We start from the raw sequence: 16,661 nt of genomic DNA, 5'->3' as shown, positions 1-16,661 counted from the left end.
AATAGAATGAAATGATGACAAGTCAATTTACTATATATTGAGTTTGAAATAGAAATGTAGGATCTAAGCAGTCATGTGCAGAACACAAACACAAGTGATACGACAGCTTGGGAAAGTTATCTTGTGAAGTTTTAATCGAGGTGGTAGAAATAAAAGATCTGTAAGAAAGAGAGGAAAATATTGGGGAATGTCTCATTTACTAGGCAGAAGGAATTGAGGGGGGAAAGGCAATCATTGATTGAAATGGGTAATCAATAATAGAAATATTAGGATAAAAAGGCTTGTGAAAATCAGAGGGAAAGAGAATTTCAAAATGATTAAGGTTCTCAAAAGAACACAGTGCTACAGGTATTTAAGGAAGAGGGAAAAGACCTGAATTTGGTTACTAAATAGATCCTTTGAAATTTTTTTCAAGATGCAGTTCCTGTTAATTCATAAGGACAGAAGCCTGGCTCTAAAGCAGTTTTAGAAGCTAAAGAGAGGCAAGAGCATATGTAGATGACTTCAGATGATAGTAAATGTAGACATCTGCAGGTGTCAAGATGAACACCACACTGAGCTCATCTCCAACGATTAACCATGCCCTCCACAAAGGTGAGGAGAGCCAAAAAACATGTGCTGTGACAGATAACTGGACAATATGTCCTGTCCTTACTCTCTATACAGCTACTGTGTTAGATTAAAGTCTATTGTGTCTGTGAATGTAGCTGCCACTCTGAACCTGTGACCGACTGCTGGTGGTGCAACAGAAAAGTAAGAGAGACAGAAAACAGTTTGTAAGGTAGCAGTGACAAGGGGTCCCTTAAGGACAGTCCTGGTGTCTAAGGCAGATGAATGAAAGAGTGGGAAATACCAGAGGAAGGAAACTCCAGGAAAAAGTAATATAGATTGAGACCAAGAGCCTAGGTAGAGACAACATTTTAAGAAAGAAAGAGGTAAAAAGAAAGAGACCAATAGTCAAGATATATGCAGAAACTCAGTGAATAGACTATAGTGAGTGGTACAGAAAAACTGGAGAAGATGAAAAAATTTGACTGAGATAATGTTAATTTTCTCAGAGCAGAAATAGATGAGGTCATCTTCTCAAAAGGGAATCTGACTAGGATTATGCATTTAAGGAGGGTAATGGTCTAAAATCTTAAGGAAAAACATTAGTTATATATTTTAAAAGTAATATTTTTAATGGTTTAACGCATATAACAAGACTCTTGATTGAACAAATAGCTACCCACTTCCATTGTTGGAGTATTTAAAAGTCTAACCCTAATTTTCATATTATTAATATTCATGTACAAGGAAATAAGTTTAATTAATTTATTGATTAGTGTGTGTTGTATTTTTTAAACTCCACTCTTCCCAACAGTAAGTGGAATACCATGCAGCACATTTTCTAACTAAGTGTAAAAAAACACAAATTTAATAAGATTCAAATATATAAGAAAATATCAGAAGTAATAAAACTTTACATCAAGGAAGTTGCAACATAAAACTGTGCTAGTCACCATTAGAAAACTTAAAAAGGCACTGATCCTACTAACAAACTTTACTTACATCACAAGCACACCATTCTTGGAACATTAGTAAAATATTCTTCAACTGCATCTGTATAGCAATGGCAGCCTCCCAGTCAGGATCTACTTCTATGTGTTGCCCAACTTGCCTTCTGATTTCTTCCATTCCCTACAAGAAAAGAGTAGTTTACATACATACATGGGCCCTCTTTCTTTGCTCCTCCATTGGCAAGATATAAAATCATCAAGATTCATACTCATGTACGCTGAAGTATTTTTTTCAAACATGGCTATCTATGTCAGAATGCATGGGTTCAAACTCTCACTCTGTCACTCTCTAGCTGTATGATCCTGGTCAAATTATTTCTAAGCTATGATTCCCTTATATGTAAAATGGGGATAATAATAGTAACTACCCCATAAGATTACTATGAGGCTCAAAAGAAATAACGCATGAAAATATTTACAACAGTTATCACATAGTATACATTAATAAACATTAATAGTAACAGCAGCAGTTAACTAAGGTCTATGAAAGCAGGATCAGTGAGGCAGTGTTTAAATTTTACTTTTACTTTGCTACAATTATTCTTCCTCAAAACCGTAATTTGCTCAAAACATGAAAAATTGGGATTAAATTTTTAAAATAAATTTATCTTACTGATGTACAGAAGAACTATCATACCTGCATACAGGTAAGAATCTTCAAAAAAGATCGAAAGCCTTCAAGGAACTGCATTCTTAATCTTTCTGTCCATATTGTGGGCTTGCTGATCAGGATATATCTAATATTTCAAGAGACAAAGAAACATTTCACTTTCCTATTTTGAGATAATTTTAAGGTTCTCAGGGCTACAGACAATGTTGATTCATCAAAATTATGGATTCTAATTTCTTACAATTCTAGGCAGCACTAGAATTATGCCAGCAAAATGTGAATGCTCAACCAGAGGCAGATGTCAAAGCTAAAGCCTGACTTCTCCACTCAAAAATTAGGCTGATTAAGTGAACCTAGAAGGAAACTGGAAATGGCAACCCACTCCAGTGTTCTTGCCTGGAGAATCCCAGAGACGGGGGAGCCTGGTGGGCTGCCGTCTATGGGGTCGCACAGAGTCAGACACGACTGAAGTGACTTAGCAGCAGCAGCAGCAGAAGGAAACTAGCTGGTCACAGATGGACAATCACAATACAAATGTTCTAGAAGCATTCATACCCTTTACCCAAAGGACCAGACGAAATCCCCTCAGTCTCAAAATACATGTCAAAACTACCTGTGCAGGATGTCTGCTGTCTGTGCAAACTGTTTCAGAATATTCTGTAAGTTAAAAACTAATTTTATTCAGTAAAATGACACATTTTTACCCCTAAAGCATGTAGTCATAAGAATTACAGAAAATTTGCAACACATATAGTAGTTTGGCTTGAGGATTCAATACCTTTATTGCTGCTACTCAGTATGACCAGAGATTTGTAACTTGGTGTGAACATTCTGGCACCGGTTACCAGAGCCATTCAGTCCTGCTGTCTGATTTCAGTACCATAGATAAACTACTGCTGGTGGGTCAGGAAACTTGGAACAGACTTCCTACCTCCAGGCATTCTTTGCCCTGATCCCAGAAAAAGGATATAAACACCTATGTCATCCTGACTTACATATCAGAATATATTTGTTTCAAAAGATAAACAGACCCAATGTAGCCTACCATTTATAAGAACAATACTTCTTTAGGCTGTAAAGACAATGACTGGTTTCATGTCCAATGGGAACAACGTTTACCATGAAATACTTCTCAGGAAGGAATAATTAATAATTGATAAAAATTATTTTGCATTCAGTCAACCCAAATCAATATCTATTACACAACAGGTATCAGGAAGAGAAACAGATAAGATACCCAACCCTTGAGGTTCACAATGTAGAGGGAATATACAGTTATGTATCCTGGACACTGTAATCCAAAGTTAAGCTCCCCAAAAAGGGCACAAAGGAAGCAACGCAGAACACAAAAGACAAGGCAAAAAGATGGAGGAAAAATAAGTTTTATTTGTAAAGATAATAAAGATTGTGGTTTAATTTTTCCCTTTCTTTAAATATCCATTAATATGTTCAAAGTTAAAATGCAATCATCTGGACTTAATCAAAGAAATAACTTTAAAGTATGTTAATTACATTCTAAACTTTTCCTTTGAAGTAAAAGTAAAAAAGACTAAAGTTTAAACTCTACCACAATGAATAAATGGCATCAAAATTTGTCTGTTATCTAGAGCACTGCTGCTGTTCAAAAGGTTGGTTCACACACCAGAAGAATCAGCATCAAGTAAATCTTTAGAAATGCAGAATCTTGGGTTCTAGTCAGATCTACTCAGTCTGCCTTTTAACAAGCTCCCACAATGATCTGCATTCATATTAATATTTGCGAGGCACTGATCTAGAGAAGAGAATTTATGTTTCTAGTTTCTAGTGACTTCACATAGTTCATGCCTGACTCCTGTAGGAGACCTAGGAAGTAAAGAAGATGCAAGAGACAGGAAGAAAGGAAAGAGTAAAGAAGAACAGAAACAACTAAAAGGCATTAAGTATTTGTGGCTGTTTCTGATTTAAAAGGGTTCCAGGAAGAAGTGGTGAATGAATAAGGCTATGGGGAAATAATAAGAATGACTACAAAATTTCTACAATGAGAGACTGAGAAATGGGGCTCAATAATTACTTGTAAAATGAAGGGCATATCTGATTGGTGTTTTAGGCCAGGTTTCAGAGAAACCTGTTTATGTAGTTTGTGGCTGTTTATGTAGTCTGTGAGGCTACTTGATGTAGTAAAAGGAACATGAGTATTACAGATAAATAGTGCTAGGCTCAAATCCTGCCACTTACTAGCTTTATGACCTTAGGCAAATAATTATAATCTACAAATAAAGGTTATATCACCTGCCTTACGAGAATATTGCAAGAATAAAATAAAGTAAAATAAGTAAAGCTCCTTAGCACATAATGGTTACTAATAACACAGGACCCTTGTGACAGTGAATTAAATAAGTCCTCAAAAGACATTAATTTTCCCTTCTCGTTGTCATTAGAGATATGTCTACTTATATAAGGATGTAGGAGAGAAGTTGTGAGCATTAGAAGAGCGGGAGAAATTTAAAATTACCTTCCCAAGCAAGGACCCTACAGTTTTACCATAGGGGTAGGCTTCCCAGGTGGTACGATGGTAAAAGAATCCCACCTGCTAATGCAGGAGACAAGGAGACGCAGCCTGGAGGAGGAAATGGCAACCCACTCCAGTATTCTTGCCTGGAAAATTCTATGGACAGATAAGCCTGGCAGGCTATAGTCTATGGGGTCGCAAAGAGTGAAGTAACTCTAAATTATTTACTGCAGAGAATAATTATAGCCAGAGATCCACAAAATAAAATAAAATATGGTAAAATAATGATGTGATTATGCACTACTTCTCTGGATAGAAAAATAACTCTGTTATAAGAATACTTCAGATTAATGAGAACTACAGTAAAGAGATTTTTCCTATACAGCAGACCAAAAGAATGACAAATAGAAGAATTTAACACTAAACATTAAGTACTGCCATTTGGAGTTTTTGTATATTTTTTGTTTGTTTGACTGATATAAATTATGCATAATTTGCAAATCACACTAGCTAAATGGTAATTCACTACTGAACTCACTGCCATCTCAACTTGTACTGAAGATATGATAACATAATAATTTACTGAACTTTAAAGGATGAATTACATGTTATTATCATGCTTAGAAACTGAGGAATTGGAAAAGGTCTGGAAGCATTTTTCTCAGTAATACCAAGGATCCAATGAATAGTTTCAGAAATTTTGTCAAATGTATTTTTCTAACTAAACTATTTCTAGGTTGGTTTGGAAACTTGTTTCTATCCCTTTATACCTTACATGGTCACTAGAGGAAATGGAAAAAATTAGAGTGATTTTATTCCCCTAGGGACAAGAACAAATAATCATATATATCTCAGAGCTCTTTTTTAAAACAGCAAAGTAAATGAAACATATTTTGTCAATATATTCTTAAAATAATTTTCTGAAGTGTATGATTTATTGAATACTTTATATAGCATAATCCTTACAGAGGTCACCATCTATTTAAAAAAAAAAATAGAAATTTATTTCCTTTTAGGTTCAATGATCCCAAATGTGATCTATCATGTGATTTCAACTTCAGTTTAAAAGGAAACTCTAATCTCTTCAGGGAGAATATCTTAAGAAACCTTGGATGAATATCTATAACTTGATCATATGTATGAAAAAGGGAGTTAAAAAAATTCACATCAACAAGATCGTTTGAAACTAACCACAAAGAGACTATGCAAGAGGGGTAGAAGAAATATGCATGAGTGGAAGTGAGTGGAAGGCATGGTGACTACAAAGGAGATTCATTTAATGATCCCCGAAGACCCTAGTTCCTATGAGAGGCCCTTCCTCAGTACCTTCTTTATTGACCTGATTTTAACTCTATAAGAAGCCTTCACTTAAGAGATGTACTGACATGACAGTCACAGTTCTTTGTACTTGTCATCACTAGATAACCAAAAAGATCAGATGTTTATTTATAGGATAGAATAAATCCAACTGTGTTTAATAGGTACCCTCACCTTTTGACTTGAACAACTTACTTTAGATCACAAATTACTGCATATACTCGTCCCAATTTGTCTTGGCTATAACCCTGGAAGTTGAATTTATTGTTCCTATCCAAATACTCAGGCAAAACTTCCAGCAGAGTTTCAGTAATGACAGAGATAACATTCTGCTCTTCAATAAGATGTCGAGCCTGTAGAATATGTCAAGAACATTGTCATTAGTATTAACTCATTATAGTATGGATTTTATCTATTCATTTGGTTGGTAAGTCATTTTGAATAAATGTTTGTTGAGCATCAAACACAGTCCTTATTCTCACAGAATAGCAATTTCTGAGAAATTATTTTCTAAAAGTTCCCTACCCCTCAGTAACTAGAAAACACCTGTCTGAACACCCCACGCCCATTACACATGTTACTGACATGAATGTTTACCACTATTAATTATACAGTGAGCGAAGTAAAACAAACAGATATACTTCAGGCTCCTATCATATACATTATGTATTCTGACATTTCCTCCTCACTTACAATCCAATTTCTCTTTCATATCCTTTTCTCTAGGCTTTGAAAAGAGAAAGCAGAAACTGAACTGTCCATAAGAAACAGCATTGGGAGTAGTACAAAAAGGAAGCAGAATCCTTCACTCTCCTCCCAAGACTTGCAGCACCATTTCCTGCAAATGCTTGACAGTCATACTCTCCCCCAGTTTTGCTGTATCTTAGGTGCTCTTCTCACCCCTGACAACAAGTGTAAAGAACAAAAGACTAGCAAAAAATGGTTTTTTTTGGTATTAATAAGGCACTGCTCCTAAGTTACTCTAAACACTGAGAAACCAGCTCTGGTGTTCCCCTGCAGAGATGAGGACTTTCAAAACAACTCAGAGCCACCACTCCCCCTCCACGAGTTACCTAGTCCTTGGGAACCACTGAAGTATCCACATGCTGATATCACTGAAGAATTATTCAATTTTCCAAGTGGAATAGAACACAGTGACTCAGAAATTGTTTTAATTCAACATTAAATAAAATTCTTTAAAAATAAAACAAATGTTACTTAGAAAGATTGTCAAGACTAATTAATACATACCAAAGTAGGAACAGTAAACATCTGAACTGAGAGTGCAGTTACAGAGATACTTCTGTCATGATCATCACTGATATATTCCTTCTGGAGCTGCTTGTAATACTGAAAGACACAACAATAAGTAGAGAAGCAATTATAAATGACTGCTGAAAACTTTTAAAATCCCAATTTTAACAGCTGCTGTATTTGTTTCTATATATAAGATAGCAAGTATTGTAATACCTATTTATTAAAGGGAGATACTACAGTCAACAAAAATTTACTAAAAAAGCGAGTAACAAAAGATCAAATAGGAATTCAGCTATCCAATCTAGTATAGTAAGAAATGATTTTTAAAAAACAAAACACACACACATACACACAGAGGACTGCAAAGGTGCAATATATCCTTTCTCCAAACAGAATCTGGGGCAATCTTTAGCAGATTTTCTTCCCGATGAAATACAGCAGGGACTATATTAAATGTTAAAAACTGATATGACCCAGAAAATCAATCATCAGATTCAATCCAGCCTTAAATAGAATGGATGCTGGCTGTGCATAATTTCTTATCCATACTAGTGCATACCAGATGAAAATCAACCCTGATCTCTTGCAAGAACAAAAACAATAACACATCCAGTCAGGCTTCAAGCAGCTATTATATGTAAGCACAGTATTAGATCCTTGACCTACATATTTAATTCCATCTATTAGAATTAACAGGTAATCCTAAGGAGGGTGAACTGCTGTTGTATAAAGAAAAACCTTCATTTCAGATCACATACATGGTCCTTTATTCTACCTCTAAAGAGTTTTTGAAGAACAGAGTTGATAATTTGAGTTGTCATCAGCTTTCAAGTAACCAAATACCTTAGCTGCTTTTATCAATCTAATGATAAAATCCAGGAAGTGCAAGTATCTTATCACACAGTATCATTTACCTATGATAACCATTATTTCACGTTCTGCTTCCAATTCCATTCTGATTCTACCTCTGTCCTAAGTTTTGCAGAATTTTATGCAACTCAAAATCAGAATAAACTAACAAGTATTTCTTGCATACCTCTGTATAAGACAAAGTAGAAGATTTAAAGAAGTACATGTTCTAACTAATTTAACTTGAGAGACACAAGAAAATACAACAGTGTAAGGGATATACAATAGATCAACAAAACAATATTAAAAAGCTATTGAGGCAGTCCCAAGATGGCAGAGGAATAGGATGGGAGGAATAGGACACTTTCTCTCCCACAAATTCACCAAAAGATCATTTGAATGCTGAGCAACTTCCACAAACAATTTCTGAACACTGGTGGAAGACACCAGGTACCCAGAAAGGCAGCCCATTCTCCTTGAAAGAAGGAAGGACAAAACATAAAAGACAAAAAGAGAGACAAAAGAGTTAGGGACAGAGAGTGGTCCTGGGGAGGGAGTTGTGAAGCAGGAGAAATTTCCAAACAGTAGGAAACCCTCTCACAGGCTGGTCTGTGGGGAGTTTTGGAATCTCAGAAGGCAACATAACCGGGAGAAAAAAAAAAAAAAACCCACAGAATACGTGCCTAAACACAACTGCCAGTGGAAACGTAGCCCAAACACTGGGCCTGAATGCCCTGAGGACAATCTGAGGGAGCTAACATGAGATAGCAACCCAAACTGAGGGATTGCTAGAGAGGAAAAAAAAAAAAGAGAACTTTCCCGTGAAAGGTTCTACAGCACAGCCTGTCAAAGGATTGAGCCAATACCAAAGGTGAGCTAGCCGGCTGTGTACAGGCCTCTCCCCTCCACTGGAGGCAGAGAAGCAGGTGTGTGACAGCCAGAGCTGGCAGGCAAGGGGCTGCTCCAATCTCGGTCCCAGAGACGGGCATACTCCACCAAACTGTGAGTAGGCTTCCAGTTGCTAACCATGTCTTCCTGGGATCCTGGATGGTTGACATCTGCCAGAAGGGTCGCAGCCTGAGATCAGCTTCCCAGAAGAGACATGCGGCACACCTGGGAAACCACGTGGCTAGGACTGGGGAGGTGATTAAGATGCACAGCCCACCTGGGACAGTGCATTTGCCAAACACCTGGTCGCCTGAGCTGCTTGGACCTGGGAAGGGCACAAAACGCACGCCCAGCCAAGTCTGTGCCCTTGCGGAGTACCCGAGAACCTAAGCAGCTTAGACCTGGAAGTGCACAAAATGCAGGGCCTGCTTTGGACAGTGCCCCTGCAGAGCACCCTGGAGCCTGAGCAGTGTAGACCCAGGAAGCACATGCTGCCATCAGTTGGGGCACACCCAGTGTGGTCCATACACTGCGAGCACTCCCCACACACGCCAGCAATATTTGTTTGCAGTGTCCCTCCCTCCCCACAACACAACTGAACAAGTAAGCCTAAATAAGTGACCACCTTCGCCCCCTTGTGTCAGGGCAGAAATTAGACACTAAAGAGACTTGCAAACAGAGGAAGCCAAAGAGGGAACAGCTCTGGAAGTGACAGGTGCAACAGATTAAAACCCTGTAGTTAATATTGACCAAGCATTGGAGGGGGCCTATAGACCTTGAGAACAAGTACAAGCTGGAACACGGAACTATCTGAAACTGAACTGACCCCACACTGCCCACACAGCTTCAGAGAAATTCCTAGATATATTTTTACTATTATCACTTTTTAATTTTTAAAAAATTTAACCTCTTTATACTCCTTTAATTTTCATTTTTATAACCTACTATTACATTGCAGGAAAAAAGACCCTATTTTTAAAGCCAATCACATATATATATATTTTATAATTTTTGTGATTGATTTTGTTTTGTATTTTCAATATTGTTTTTCTGAAAGTCTAACCTCTACTCTCGATTTTTAATCTTTGCTTTATGGTATTTGTTATCAATTTTGTACCTTTAAGAATCTAATCTTCAGTATCCATTTTCACTTAGGGATGTGATTACACTGTCTTGATTGTTCTTTCCCCTTTTGACTCTCCTTTTTCTCCCCCAGGTCACCTCTATCTCCTCCCTCCCCCTTCTCTTCTCGACTTAACTTTGTGAATCTCCCTGGGTGTTCTGGGCTGTGGAGAACACTTAGGGAACTGATTACTGGCTAGACTGTTCTCTCCCCCTTTTGACTGCCCCTCTTCTCCTGGTCACCTCTATCTCCCTCCTCCCTCTTCTCTTCTCTGTGTAACTCTGTGAATCTCTCTGGGTGTTCCAGATTGTGGAGAACACTTAGGGAACTGATTACTGGCTAGACTGCTCTCTCCACTTTTGACTCCCCCTTTTCTCCTGGTCACTTCTATCTCCCTCCTCCTTCTTCTCTTCTCTTTGTAACTCTGAATCTCTCTGGGTGTTCCAGATTGTGGAGAGCATTTAGGGAACTGATTACTGGCTAGACTGCTCTCTCCACTTTTGACTCCCCCTCTTCTCCTGGTCACCTCTATCTCCCTCCTCCCTCTTCTCTTCTCTATGTAACTCTGTGAATCTCTCTGGGTGTCCCACACTGTGGAAAATTGCTTCACCATTAACCTAGATGTTTTCTCATCTGCACTGTATGGGTGGAGAAGTCTTGAGGCTACTGTAAGAGAAGGACAGAAAGCCAGAGGCAGGTGGCTTAACTCCAAAACTTGAGAACATCAGAGAACTCCTGATTCCAGGGAACATTAATAGACAAGAGCTCACCCAAAAGCATCCATGCCTACACTGAAACCAAGCTCCACCCAAGGGACAAGTTCCAGAGCAAGACATACCACACTAATTCTCCAGCAAAGCAGGAACACAACCCTGAGCATTAAAAGACAGGCTGTCCAAAGCCATGCCAAACCCATAGACACCCCAAAAGTCACTACTGGACACTTCACTGCACTCCAGAGAGAAGAGATCTAGCTCCACTCACCTGAACACAGACACAAGCTCCCCTAACAAGGAAACCTTGACAAGCCACTAGTCCAACCCCATGCACAGGGAGCAGGCTCTACAATAAGAGGAAACATGAACTTCTAGCCTACAGAAAGGGCACCCCAAACACAGCAATCTAAACAAAATGAAGAGGCAGAGAAATATTCAGCAGGTAAGGGAACATGATAAATGCCCACCAAACCAAACAAAAGAGAAGGAGATAGGGAGTCTACCTGAGAAAGAATTCAGAATAATGATAATACAGCTGATCCAAAATCTTGAAAACAAAATGGAGTTACAGATAAATAGACTAGAGATCAAGATTGAGAAGATGCAAGAAATGTCTAACAAGGACCTAGAAGAAATAAAGAAGAGTCAATCAATAATGAATAATGCAATAAATGAGATCAAAAGCACTCTGGAGGGAACCAACAGTAGAATAACTGAGGCAGAAGACAGGATAAGTGAGGTAGAAGATAGAATGGTGGAAATAAATGAAGCAGAGAGGAAAAAAGAAAAAAGAATGAAAAGAAATGGGGACAACCTCAGAGACCTCTGGGACCATGTTAAATGCCCCAACATTCGAATCATAGGTGTCCCAGAAGAACAAGACAAAAAGGCAGAGCATGGGAAAATACCTGAGGAGATAATAGTTGAAAACTTCCCTAAAATGGGGAAGGAAATAGACATCCAAGTCCAAGAAACCCAGAGAGTCCCAAACAGGATAAACCCAAGGTGAAACACCCTAAGACACAGATTAATCGAACTAATGAAGATCAAACACAAAGAACAAATATTAAAAGCTACAAGGGAAAAGCAACAAATAACACACAAAAGGCTCCCCATAAGGATAACAGCTGATCCTTCAATAGAAACTCTTCAGGCCAGGAAGGAAAGGCAGGACATACTTACAGTGCTGAAAGAGAAAAACCTACAACCAAGATTACTATACCCAGAAAGGATCTCATTCAAATATGAAGGAGAAATCAAAAGCTTTACAGACAAGCAAAAGCTGAGAGAGTTCAGCACCACCAAACCAGCTCATCAACAAATGCTAAAGGGTCTTCTCTAGAAAGGAAACAGAAAAGGTTTATAAACTCAAACTCAAAACAACAAAGTAAATGGCAACAGGATCATACTTATCAATAATTACCTTAAATGTAAATGAGTTGAATGCCCCAACCAAAAGACAAAAACAAGACCCCTATATATGCTGTCTACAAGAGACCCACCTCAAGCCAAGGGACACATACAGACTGAAAGTGAAGAGCTGGAAAAAGATACTTCATGCAAATGGAGACCAAAAGAAAGCAGGAGTAGCAAAACTCATATCAGATAAAATAGACTTTGAAATAAAGAATGAAAAGAGACAAAGAAGGACATTACATAATGATCAAAGGATCAATCCAAGAAGAAGATATGACAATTATAAATGCACCCAACATAGGAGCACCTCAATACATAAGGCAAATGCTAACAGGTATGAAAGGGGAAATTAACAGTCACACAATAATAGTGAGAGACTTTAATACCTCACTCACACCTATGGATAGATCAACCAAACAGAAAATTAGCAAGGAAACACAAACTTTTAATGATACAATGGACCAGTTAGACCTAATTGATATCTATAGAACATTTCACCCCAAAACAATGAATTTCACCATTTCTCAAGTGCACATGGAACATTCTGCAGCATAGATCACATCCTGGGCCATAAATCTAGCCTTGGTAAATTCAACAACACTGAAATCATTTCAAGCATCTTTTCTGATCACAATGCAGTAAGATTAGATGGCAACTACAGGGAAAAAAACTATTAAAAATACAACATGTGGAGGCTAAACAACATGCTTCTGAATAACCAACAAATCATGGAAGAAATCAAAAAAGGAAATCAAAATACACATAGAAACAAATGAAAATGAAAACACAACAACCCAACACCTATGAGATTCAGTAAAAGCAGTGCTAAGGGGAAGGTTCATAGCAACACAAGCTAACCTCAAGAAAACAAGACAAAAATCAAATAAATAACCTAACTTTACACCTAAAGTAACTAGAAAAAGAAGAAACGAAGAACCCCAGGGTTAGTAGAAGGAAAGAAATCATAAAAATTAGAGCAGAAATAAATGAAAAAGAAACAATGGAAACTACAGGAAAAATCAGCAAAACTAAAAGCTGGTTCTTTGAGAAGATAAATAAAATAGGCAAACCATTAGCCAGACTCAAGAAAAAAAGAGAGAAGAATCAAATCAACAAAATTAGAAATGAAAATGCAGAAACCAAAGAGACAACACAGAAATACAAAGGATCATAAGAGACTACTATCAGCAACTATATGCCAATAAAATGGACAACTTGGAAGAAATGGATGAATTCTTAGAAAAGTATAACATTCCAAAACTGAACCAGGAAGAAACAGAAAATCTTAACAGACCCATCACAAGCACTGAAATCGAAACTGTAATCAAAAATCTTCCAACAAACAAAAGTCCAGGACCAGATGGCTTCACAGCTGAATTCTACCAAAAGTTTAGAGAAGAGTTAACACCTATCCTACTCAAACTCTTTCAGAAAATTGCAGAGGAAGGTAAACTTCCAAACTCATTCTATGAGGCCACCATCACCCTAATACCAAAACCAAAGATGCCACAAAAAAGAAAACTATAGGCCAATATCATGATGAACATAGATGCAAAAATTCTCAACAAAATTCTAGCAAACAGAATCCAACAATATATTAAAAAGATCATACATTATGACCAAGTGGGCTTTATCCCAGGGATGCAAGGATTCTTCAATATTTGCAAATCAATCAATGTCATACAACACATTAACAAATTGAAAGATAAAAACCATATGATTATATCAATAGATGCAGAGAAAGCCTTTGACAAAATTCAACACCCTTTTATGATAAAAACTCTCCAGAAAGCAGGCATAGAAGGAATATACCTCACCATAATAAAAACCATATATGATAAACCCACAGCAAACATTATCCTTAATGGTGAGAAATTGAGAGCATTTCCCCTAGAATCAGGAACAAGACAAGGGTGCCCGCTCTCACCACTATTCAATATAGTTTTGGAAGTTTTAGCCACAACAATCAGAGAAGACAAAGAAATAAAAGGAACCTAGACTGGAAAAGAAGAAGTAAAACTCTCACTGTTTGCAGATGGCATGATCCTCTACATAGAAAACTCTAAAGACACCACCAGAAAATTACTTGAGCTAATCAATGAATATAGTAAAGTTGCAGGATATAAAATTAATACACAGAAATCCCTTGCATTCCTATACACTAACAATGAGAAAACAGAAAGAGAAATTAAGGAAACAATCCCATACACCATAGCGACAAAAAGAATAAAATACTTAGGGATAAATCTACCTAAAGAAACAAAAGACCTATATATAGAACAATATAAAACACTGATGAAAGAAATCAAAGATGACACAAATAGATGGAGAAATACACCATGTTCATGGATCAGAAGAATCAATATAGTGAAAATGAGTATACTACCCAAAGCAATCTACAGATTCAATGCAATCCCTATCAAGCTACCAACAGTATTTTTCAGAAAACTAGAACAAATAATTTCACAATTTGTATGGAAATACAAAAAGCCTTGAATACCAAAGCAATCTTGAGAAAGAAGAATGGAACTAGAGGAATCATCAACCTGTCTGATTTCAGACTATACTACAAAGCTATAGTCATCAAGACAGTACGGTATTGGCACAAAGACAGAAATACAGATCAATGGAACAAAATAGAAAGCCCAGAGATAATTCCACACACCCGTGGACACCTTATCTTTAACAAAGGAGGCAAAAATATACAATGGAGAAAAGACAGTCTCTTTAACAAGCGGTGCTGGAAAAACTGGTCAACCACCTGTGAAAGAATGAAACTAGGACACTTTATAACACCATACACAAAAATAAACTCAAAATGAATTAAAGATTTAAATGGAAGACCAGAAACTACAAAACTCCTAGAGGAAAACATAGGCAAAACACTCTCCGACATAAACCACAGCAAAATCCTCTATGACCCACATCCCAGAGTAATGGAAATAAAAGCAAAAATAAACAAATGGAACCTAATGAAACTTTAAAGCTTTTGCACAATGAAGGAAACTATAAGCAAGGTGAAAAGACTGCCTTCAGAATGGAAGAAAATAATAGCAAATGAAACAACTGACAAAGAATTAATCTCAAAAATATACAAGTAGCTCCTACAGCTCAATTCCAGAAAAATAAATGACCCAATCAAAAAATGGGCCAAAGAACTAAACAGACATTTCTCCAAAGAAGACATACAGATGGCTAACAAACACATGAAAAGATGCTCAACATCACTCATGATCAGAGAAATGCAAATCAAAATCACAATCAGGTACCATCTCTCGCCGGTCAGAATGGCTGCTATCCAAAAGTCTACAAACAATAAATGCTGGAGAAAGTGTGGAGAAAAGGGAACACTCTTACACTGTTGGTGGGAATGCAAACTAGTACAGCCACCATGGAGAACAAAACTGGAAATAGAGTTGCCATGCAAGCCAGCAATCCCACTTCTGGGCATACACACCGAGGAAACCAGAACTGAAAGAGACATGTGTACCCCAATGTTCATTGCAGCACTGTTAACAATAGGTAGGACATGGAAGCAACCTAGATGTCCACTGGCAGATGAGTGGATAAGAATGTTGTGGTACATATACACAATGGAATATTACTCAGCTATTAAAAAGAACACATTTGAATCAGTTCTAATGAGATGGATGAAACTGGAGCCTATTACACAGAGTGAAGGCAGAAAGAAAAAGACCAATGCAGCATATTAACGCATATATATGGAATTTATAAAGATAGTAATGACGACCCTATACGCAAGACAACAAAAGAGACAGAGATGTAAAGCACAGACTTTTGGACTCTGTGGGAGAAGGTGAGGGTGGGATGATTTGAGAGAACAGCATTGAAACATGTATATTACCATACATGAAATAGATGACCAGTCTAAGTTTGATGCATGAAACAGGGCACTCAAAGCCAGTGCACTGGGACAACCCAGAGAGATGGGATGATGAGGGAAGTGGGAGAGGGCTTTGGGATGGGGGACACATGTACACCCCTGGCTAATTCATGTCAATGTATGGCAAAAACCACTACAATATTGTAAAGCAATTAGCCTCCAATTAAAATAAATTTTTTTAAAAAGCTATAAATTTGTATATTCTAGCCTCAGATAGTTAAGTATAACTCTTACCCATCAAATTTCTGCCTCCTTTTAGCATATATATATGTTTCTTTTCCCTGTTATTCTTTCAACTAGTCACTGCTCTTATTATAATTTTAACTAACAGATAAATGATTAGAAAAGATAAATGTACTCCTAATTGTGACAACTTCCTATTGCTTTGTCCAAGCAAATAACAGGTCATTTTCTAACTATCTCCTCTCTTTTACTACTATTTTCATACTATCAAATGTGAAGATAAATGATGAACTTTTTGAAAAACAAATAAGCTATAAAATTAAGTTCCTGCTCTGTAATTATCCCCTTTGT

General features: G+C 37.2%; 1 protein-coding gene across 1 annotated transcript in view; it reads right to left on the bottom strand.

Moving 5' to 3' along the window:
* UBR1 (ubiquitin protein ligase E3 component n-recognin 1) overlaps positions 1-16,661 on the bottom strand; it is a 138,521-nt gene that overhangs the window by 75,281 nt on the left and 46,579 nt on the right. The window contains exons 11-14 of the mRNA XM_061157446.1: positions 7,226-7,324; positions 6,170-6,327; positions 2,197-2,296; positions 1,552-1,680 (exon numbers count right to left, since the gene is read on the bottom strand). Of these exons, the coding sequence (XP_061013429.1) occupies positions 1,552-1,680; positions 2,197-2,296; positions 6,170-6,327; positions 7,226-7,324 (486 nt within the window). The remainder of the gene's footprint in view (positions 1-1,551; positions 1,681-2,196; positions 2,297-6,169; positions 6,328-7,225; positions 7,325-16,661) is intronic.

This window comes from Dama dama, chromosome 12, assembly GCF_033118175.1.
Source record: "Dama dama isolate Ldn47 chromosome 12, ASM3311817v1, whole genome shotgun sequence".
In the NCBI taxonomy this organism is placed as follows: Eukaryota; Metazoa; Chordata; class Mammalia; order Artiodactyla; family Cervidae; genus Dama; species Dama dama.
The sequence above is the reverse complement of the archived record's forward strand: the minus strand, read 5'-3'. Positions and strand labels throughout refer to the sequence as shown.